A 9,163-nucleotide genomic window follows, 5' to 3' on the forward strand; every position below is an offset into this window, starting at 1 on the left:
TAAATAAATACAATAAAAACAGAGTAATTAAATAATTAAATAAGTATAATTTTCAGTCAACCAAAATGATAGCAATAGGGCATGTAAAATATACTATTTAAATGGAAGTTTAAGTTACTTTTCTTATTACATTGAAAGGACCTAATTTAAGGTGTGTCACATTTTTTTTAAATAAATATATTTCCAATGAGGCTATTCAAATTAAATTTTCACCAGACATCAGTATTAACTCAAGAAATCAGTAAATATAAAAAATTCACAACATTTAAGTCCATAAATAAAGTTATGTGTAATAAAGTGTAATGACACAGGAAAAAAGTATTGAACACGCTAAAAAAGCAGTTCTCTAAGGCAAGGTAAGGCAAGGAACAAGCTGAAATTCATAAGTAATTATACCTTCTATCTGTGCAAATTATATCAGCTAGGTTAGTAAATTGATGGTCTATAAAAAAGACTTTTCATTACCAAGGTGTCACACAAGAAACATCTTATGGTGGGTAAAAGCAAATAGCTCTCCCAAGACCTAATCAACCTTATTATTGTAAAACATATTGATGGAATTGGATACAGACGTATTTCAAAACTTCTGAATCTTCCAGATTCAGAGAGAAAACAATAGTCAATGCACTCCACTGCTCACGCTCACCCTGCAAGACTCCATTACTAAAGAAAAGGCATGTCGAAGCTCATTTAAAGATTGCTACAACTCATTTGGGCAAGCCTATGGGCAAACCCATCTCCACTGGGAAAGTGTAGTCTGGACAGATAAGAGCAAAATTGAACTTTTTGGCTGTCATACTACACACCATGTTTGGAGAAGAAATGGTACTGTACACATGACCCTAAAAACACTATACCAACAGTGAAGTTTGGAGGTGGAAGCATCATGGTGTGGTGCTGTTTTTCATCACATGGTACTGGCAGACTTCATATAATTGAAGGAACGATGAATGGAGCCCTTTACCAGGAGACTCTTGAAAAGAGTCTGCTGCCATCCACCAGGATGATGAAGATGAGACATGGGTGGATCTTCCAGCAGGACAACGATCCAAAGCATACAGCAAAGGAAACTCTCAATTGGTTTCAGAGAAAAAAAATCAAGGCATTAGAATGGCCCAGTCAATCACCTGACTGGAATCCAATTGAACAAGATTTAAAGACAATATGTTTAGAAGAACGGGCCAAAATCACACCTGTATTAAATAAATTTCATTTAGTGTGTTCAATACTTTTTCCTGTGTCATTCCACTTTATTAAACATAACTTTATTTATGGACTTTAATGTTGTGAATTATTTATATTTCCAGATTTCTTGAGTTAATACCAAAGTCTGGTGAAAATTTCATGGGATTAGCTTCATTGGAAATATATTTACTGAAAAAAATGTTGACGCGTTTAATACTTATTTCCCCCATTGTGTGTGTGTGTGTGTGTGTGTGTGTGTGTGTGTGTGTGTGTGTGTGTGTGTGTGTGTTGAGCAGAAAAACATTGAAGGAGACTCTGAGGCTATAATGAGCACATACTCACCCCAACTGGACAGTTGAAGATGTGTGTGAATGTGTGCATATGTGTGTGTGTGTGTGTGTGTGTGTGTGTGTGTGTGTGTGTGTGTGTGTATGTATGTATGTATGTATGTATATGTATAAGTGAATGTGTGTGTGTGTGTGTGTGTGTGTGTGTGTATTCCCCTGTAATATCCTTCAGATTAGGGATAGGACTGAACATTAGAATTTTTGGATATAGAAAATGGCTGATTTTGAGAAAACAATGTTATATATATATATATATATATATATATATATATATATATATATATATATATATATATATATATATATATATATATATATATATATAATGATTTTCCACTCACGTTAGTGAAGAGTGTACGGTTTGTAAAAGAAATTGGCATGTAAATATCTTAACGTCACAGAAATTGGCATTATTAGCAGGAAGTGGGCGGAGCTTAAGACTTCTTCAAAGTTGCCCCATTGGATAATACAAGAGATAATACAAAAATCGTGAAATTTATATTACTTGTAACAATGTTTTGTTAGGCATACTACAATTTAAGAGAAGCCATGTTATTAAAGTAATTTATTAAAAAGCTGATGAATAAATAAATAATTGACGTAACTAAAATTGTCGTCTCGACCTGTAGCGTCATAAGCAAAAAACTATTGGTTTAAATGCTTGACTGACAGCATGAAGGGCCCGCCCATTAATCAGTAAAATGACCGCGAGCGCAGTTTTACTGAGTGGGTTAAAGCAGGGCAGGCTGGAACCTCGTTAGGACGAACATAATCGAGCGCGCGAGACGCAAACGTGGCGGCACGCGCGGCTTAGGGTGAGTTGGCTGTACGAGTGTTTAGATCATGATAAATTTTAAAGTCTTTGACTCAGAAGCTTTAAATTGTTTTCTGTTTGTTAATCATTGCTGTTACCTAAAGGCATCTTAGGCACCTGAAGCGTTTATTTACATTTAAATATAACTGTTTAATAAGCTGGTGCTGTTAAATTACTATTTGCACAAAATGCAGTATTTGACTTTAAAAAAAAAAAAAAAAAAAAAAAAACACTTTTGGGCATATTTTAGTATGCTCTTAATGAAATCTAGCTTTGAACAATTTACCAGTGGCCAAAACGTAGGTTGAGCAAGTCAATCATCTTTGGCAGCTGTTGAATTACTTTCCAGCTTCCTTATTTCATGACAAATTTGATTAATAAGTGTTTCTTCTTTTTACATAAACAAAACAAATTTCAGCATCGATTCCAGCATGAGGTATTGTTAACCTCAGAAAGCACACTCATTTATGTGTGAAAGCAGGTGTTGCAAGTCTCTTGCATCACAATTTGTAAACCATAAAAACCCATTCTAGATCTTTTGTAAATGTTTCCTGCATCACCAAATTGCTGGATGTCTAGTGGTTAGGGATGGCAGCAGCAAATGAGAAATCGGTGCAGCAGCATTTGTACTTCTCGAGCTGTGGCGAGGAGGACAGCAGTGACAGCAGTGTGGAGGACTGGGTGCCCGTAAGTGTGTCGCTAAGAAGTCCATCCTCTTCCTGCCGAACCCCAAGAGTGCAGCGCCACCGCACAAGGAGTAACACCGTCTCACCAGCTGCGCCCTCCTCATCAATCCCTTATGCTGCCTGGAGGAAGTTGAGGCTCTGTGATTCCCCCAGTACACCGAAGGTAACATTGCAACCCTTTCTACACTGCTTTGGAGCAATGGTTTGGACATTTAATAAGTCACCGAGCCAAATGTCTGTTTTCCTCCAGAGCCTGCTATCCAAGTCAGCGCTGCCTTACTCGAGCAGCAAGCCATGTCGCACCCAGAGAGTCCTGTGCCGGCCTGCTCTGTCTGCCCAAGCACCCTCAGTCAACGTTAACCCTTTCACACCAGATACAGTGCGGAGAAACAGCGAGCACTATAAGAGGAAGAATTATAGAAGTGATGGTGACGATGATGATGGGCACAGGTAACACAATCATCTATAAGTGAAAATACTGAATTCCTGATCAGATGTCTTCTGGTTGCAGGCAGTGATCTCAAACATGCCGCATTTGCTCCCTGCAGGTCAAAGGAAACTCAAACGTCATCTGAAGATGAATGCTATTTTCTTCCATCAAAGGTATGGCATTAGACATTTCTGGAAAAATAATGTCCTGTTTATATTCCTACTGGTCTTGCACAAACACTTGCCTTTAGGGTTTGAGTGTATAATTTAGCTGACACAATCGGCCAGTGTTAAAGTCTCTGTGGCTGTCAATATATCAGCATGTTTCTGCCTTAGGAAAAGCATGATTATGAATCTACAGTGCCCTCCACTAATATTGGCACCCTTGGTAAATATCAGCAAAGAAAGCTGTGAAAAAATTTTTATTGTTTAACCTTTTGGATCTCTTGTTTTAAAAAAAATCACTAAATATACTATCATGGATATCAAACAATTACAAACACAACACGGGTTTAAAAATATATCTTTGCTAAATAGGTGTGCAACAATTATTGGCACCCTGTCGTCAATACTATGCTACCTCCCTTTGCCAAGATAACAGCTGAGTCTTCTCCTGTAATGCCTGATGAGGTTGGAGAATACATGGCGAGTGATCCATGACCATTCCTCCATAAAGAATCTCTCTAGATCCTTCAGATTTCAAGGTCCATGCTGGTGGACTCTCCTCTTCAGTTCACCCCACAGGTTTTCTATGGGTTTCAAGTCAGGGGACTGGGATGGCCATGACCATGGCAGGACCTTGATTTTTGTGGTCAGTAAGCCATTTTTGTGTTGATTTTGCATGTTTTGGATCAATGTCCTGCTGGAAGATCACACCATGGCCTATTTTTAAACTTTCTGTAAGAGGCAGTCAGGTTTTCATTTACTATCTGTTTGATATTTGATAGTCCATGATGCCATGCATCCTAACAAAATGCCCAGGTCCTCTGGCAGAACAGCCCTAAAACATTAAAGAGCCACCACCATTTTTAACTGTGGGCATGAGGCACTTTTCCATATGGCTACCTCTCTGTGTGCACCAAAACCACCTTTGGTGTTTATTGCCAAAAAGCTCTATTTTGGTTTCATCTGACCATAGAACCCGATCCCATTTCAAGTTCCAGTAGTGTCTGGCACACTGAAGATGCTTGAGTTTGTTTTTGGATGAGAGTAGAGGCTTTTTTTTTCTTGAAACCCTTCCAAACAACTCGTGATGTAGTTGACTTCAGATTGTAGTTTTGGAGACTTTCTGACCCCAAGACTCAACTAACTTCTGCAGATCTCCAGCTGTGATCCTTGGAGAGTTTTTGGCCAGTTGAACTATCCTCCTCACGGTGTGTTGAGACAATCTAGACACACGTCCTCTTCCAGGTTGATTCATAACATTTCCAGTTGACTGGAACTTCTTGATGATTGCCGTGATGGTGAACTGGGCATTTTCTTATAGCCACTTCCCATTTTGTGAAGCTCAACAACCTTCTGCTGCACATCACAGCTATATTGCTTGGTCTTACCCATTGGTATGAATGATTAAGGGAATTTGGCCTATGTGTTGCCTCATATTTATACCTCCTGTGAAACAGGAAGTCATGGTTGAACTATTTCCTGTTCCTAGTCACCCAGATGTACTAAAAAATGTAAAATATTAATGGGAATATACTTCAAATATATTTCTCATAAATTCATGGGGTGCCAATAATTTTCACACCTAGACTTAAGATCACTTTTGATAAACCTGTTTGCAGTTGCAGAGTGGGTTTTTTTTATTTTAATTAAGCAAAAGGTTAAACAATAGACAATTTTACAGCCACCTTTGCTCATATTGAATTGCCTTAAATACAATATGCAAAACATTCCTGAGGAAGTGGATTTTATTAGCTATGTGTCTAACGCTGTCCTTTGCATCTGCGAGCTCTGGTTATGAATACCGATGCAATGATATGCCTGTAGTTAACACAAATATTCCTTAAATCAGATTATTTAAATTTCTGTGCTCATGTGGGTGAGGCTGACTTAAAAAAAACTTGTTTGGGACAAAATTGTTTATAAAGAATTAAGCAACTTAGTTAGTGAGAAATGTCATAAGTCTTGACCTACTTGTGTGGAAAATCTACAAAAACTCAACCATCTGTAGATAAAGCTCCTTATCCAGGCTCTGTGTTCCTTCTTCCATCTGTTGGGACTCAGAGACCAGCAGTACCAGCCCTCATGCTGTCACGTTATGAGAGTGAATTCCTGGAACTGGGCCGGATCGGTGTGGGAGAGTTTGGTGCTGTGTATCACTGCGTGAAGAGGCTGGATGGCTGCATGTACGCCATCAAACGTTTGCGCAGGCCACTTGCAGGTTCTGCCAATGAGTAAGTGTGCACCAGAACAGACATGATGCATCCCCCCCCCCCACCCCCCCCCCCCCCCCGGCAAAACTGATACTGTTTTACAAAGTGGTGATTTCGTGCATATAAATGTGTGAAAAATGTTACAAGGCTAAAAATCTGAGGATCCAAGTTACTAGGTCATTTTTTTGGTTTTTTTTTTTGGTTTTTCTGCAGACAGCTGGCCTTAAAAGAGGTATATGCACATGCTGTGCTGGGACATCACCCACACGTTGTGCGCTACTACTCGGCTTGGGCAGAAGATGACCATATGATCATTCAAAATGAGTATTGTGATGGTACTGTGAGGGTATTTGCAATGGTTTGAGACATTACAGCTAAGGGAACTTTGCTTTTCCTGTCTTGGCAAACTACTATACATCTGAGCATAAGGCTACAATATACCCATATGGTAGCATAATATTTTGTCCATTTTGCAGGTGGAAGCCTCCATGATGTCATAATGGAGAAAGAAGAACTGGGTGAGATCTTTCAGGAGCCAGAGCTGAGGGATCTACTGCTTCAGGTCTCACTGGGACTCAAGTACATCCACATGTTAGGCCTGGTCCATCTAGACATCAAACCCAGTGAGGGTTTATTCTATTTAGTTAACTTCACTGAATTTCTTACCACATTCTCAGTTTCTTTTTATATGGTTCAATGTCGATAAATATCTGCGCTCACTCCTGTTGAGGTAATATATTCATCAGCCATCAGCCTGGCTCCAGTGCTGGTGGAACAGGAGACAGCGACGAGGAAGATGATGGGCACACTTCATCAGGGGTAGTTTATAAAATTGGTAAGCTACTGTTCAGGATGGCTTGTATAGCTAGAGACTGGCACAATCTACCTGGTTTCAGTACATGTCCTTCTCATCGTAGGGGATCTTGGTCACGTGACCTCCATCTCAAGTCCTCAGGTGGAGGAAGGGGACAGCCGCTTCCTAGCATGTGAAGTTTTGCGAGAGGTACCCTGGGGGGACAGGGGAAAGGCGTTTTGTGGAAGTAGTGGTGTGCACACTACACAAGCAATCACATGAGACTTGCACACATGATTTTTCACCTGGAGAAATCCTAGGCCAAGCACACCTGATTCCCAAAGTGGTGCATTCTCTCTCATGTGACTATCATTATTTTGTACATGAATAAGGAGAAATAAGAAAATGTGGAGGAATTATTGAAGGGAAACTGCTATTTTAATTTTGTCTTGTATCTTTTAATCTAACCATTTGGCATACCAGATATCTCCTAGAGAATCAATATTGTTTTGCTTTGCCTTCACTCTCCCATACAAATAGTTGGATGATGGATTTGGATTCAGTGCTCTGTTACACATAAGCAGATGTTCCCTCCTCCCACCCCCCTTCTTGGCCTCTGATTGGCTGTTTATCAGCACTGCTGTTGCTACTAGTTTCAGACAAGCATGCAATACACCATTTGTTGTTGAGCTCAAACGTGCTTGCAGAAATGGCATAGTGTGCACTAGGCTTTACTCTCACCTTGCAACCTATTATCACAAATGATTAATGAAGGAAAGCCATTAATCTCTGGAAATGTGTGAGAAATGTTCTAATTAAGATTTGTGCACTTTCTCCGACCCCCCCCCTTTCCCTGGCTGGCTTGCAGGATTATGCACATCTACCTAAGGCGGATATCTTTGCCCTGAGCCTGACAGTGCTGTTAGCAGCCGGCGCTCCACCGCTGCCTCAGAATGGAGATGAGTGGCACCGCCTCAGGCAGGCTCACTTGCCTCGCCTGCCCCACGAATTAACGCCAGCCTTAAGAAATCTTCTACAGGTGTAATACTATGAAGGGAATTGTGGTCCTGAGACACTAATTTCTAGTGTTTGGTTTAGATTTACTTGGATTGTCTAGGTGGTTTCTTTGATAAAATCTAGTGATGGGTATAATTGACTTTAAAGGAAAAATCCACCCTGAATGACTTGATGCTCATTGAAGATACAGAATATTCAAGGACAATCAATATTTCTTTTGTAAGAAAACTGAGTTTATTTTTGTTTTAAACTTTGGTTAGTGGTTTCCTACCTTACCCACAATGTTGTTCAACTACCTGCTGATGGTAAAGCCAGTGGGAATTAGCTTCCCCCCCCCCCCCCCCCCCCCCCTAGCTAGAGACTGTATTATCATACTTATCTCGGCTGTACTTTTTGTTGTCTCCACTACTATGTTGGAGCTCTCTTTAATATGATGCTGAACTTTGCTGGAAAGTGGTGAGTGTGGAAAAGACCTTGCTCTATTGGTTTTAGGAACTAGCAGCAAAACCTGACTCTCCTTTGTGAGATGAATTATTATTTTTTTTTTTCCCCTCCCTTTAAACGCCATTATGTCTTGCTAATTAATTTCCCTTCTAATTACATCTAATTTCTTACAAAAATGCAGCAACCACCAACAAATTGGCACCATAATGAGTATTCCGGGTGGGGTTTTCCTTTTGAGTAAGTATAACTTGTATTGATGAGAACTGTATCCTGTATTCGATAGATGATGTTGGACCCTGATCCTGCTGTGAGGCCGACTGCATCTGCATTGTGCAGGCACCCTGTGCTGCGCAGGGAAACAACTGGAAAACTGGCTGCACAGCTGCGCAGAGAGCTCAATGTGGAGAAGTTCAGGACAGCAATGCTTGAAAGGTGAGGGCTGCAACTGTGCTATCTTTTAGTTCATTCTAGAAACACATAGTTGTACCGTAGTTCGGCCTGATTCCCACTAGGGGGCACTGCAGTCACGGTTGTGCTTTTCTGTCTGCTCTGCTGAAATATTTCCTGTGGAATGCTCCCTAGTGAGCCATGACTCTTTAAACTGGGTTCAGACTTTAACGAATCACTGCCATGCTCCCTATAGAGAACTCCAGGAGGCTCGGTTAGCTGCTGTCTCACCTCAGCAACCTGCTCTCACCACAGGGCATACAACCTCACAGGCTGGCTCGCTTCCTAGACCAGGACGGAGGCTGGTGGGGCGAAACACTGCTCGATCCATGAGCTTTGGATGCCTGGGACACTGAACTTTTTAATTGTCTGGAGATGCTTTGTTTTGTTTTATCCAACCCCCCCCCTCCAGATTATTACTTAGTGGAAGTCAGTCTTTTTATTGACTTGGATTTTATCCTTGTAAATAAAGTTTTTAAATGCCTTAATCGTGTGTGGCCTTGCCTGTCATTCTCTAGAAACACTATACATTTGACTGTAGTCCGTACTGCTTGCTTATCTTGCATGTGCAGTGTCACTAGGGGAACTCCAACGGACAGTAGTGTTCCTTTTATAAAAGTCTTGTC

General features: G+C 40.5%; 1 protein-coding gene across 3 annotated transcripts; it reads left to right on the top strand.

Moving 5' to 3' along the window:
• Positions 1-2,211: 2,211 nt before the first annotated feature.
• wee2 (WEE2 oocyte meiosis inhibiting kinase) lies at positions 2,212-9,025 on the top strand. 3 transcript variants are annotated; one of them, XM_053677981.1, is made up of 12 exons: positions 2,212-2,347; positions 2,926-3,195; positions 3,283-3,482; positions 3,581-3,635; positions 5,688-5,857; positions 6,050-6,171; positions 6,313-6,459; positions 6,567-6,671; positions 6,754-6,839; positions 7,498-7,668; positions 8,374-8,522; positions 8,734-9,016. In XM_053677981.1, exons 2-12 carry the CDS (start codon positions 2,935-2,937, stop codon positions 8,891-8,893), a joined length of 1,626 nt encoding a protein of 541 aa, XP_053533956.1. In that variant the 5' UTR covers positions 2,212-2,347; positions 2,926-2,934; the 3' UTR covers positions 8,894-9,016. The 3 variants fall into 3 exon arrangements, with proteins under 3 accessions (XP_053533956.1, XP_053533958.1, XP_053533959.1); XM_053677983.1 differs by lacking the exon at positions 7,498-7,668 and having other exon boundaries at positions 8,734-9,025; XM_053677984.1 differs by lacking the exon at positions 2,212-2,347 and having other exon boundaries at positions 8,734-9,018.
• The last annotated feature ends 138 nt before the right edge of the window (positions 9,026-9,163 follow it).

The sequence above is a fragment of the Ictalurus punctatus genome, chromosome 4 (assembly GCF_001660625.3).
Source record: "Ictalurus punctatus breed USDA103 chromosome 4, Coco_2.0, whole genome shotgun sequence".
NCBI lineage: Eukaryota > Metazoa > Chordata > Actinopteri > Siluriformes > Ictaluridae > Ictalurus > Ictalurus punctatus.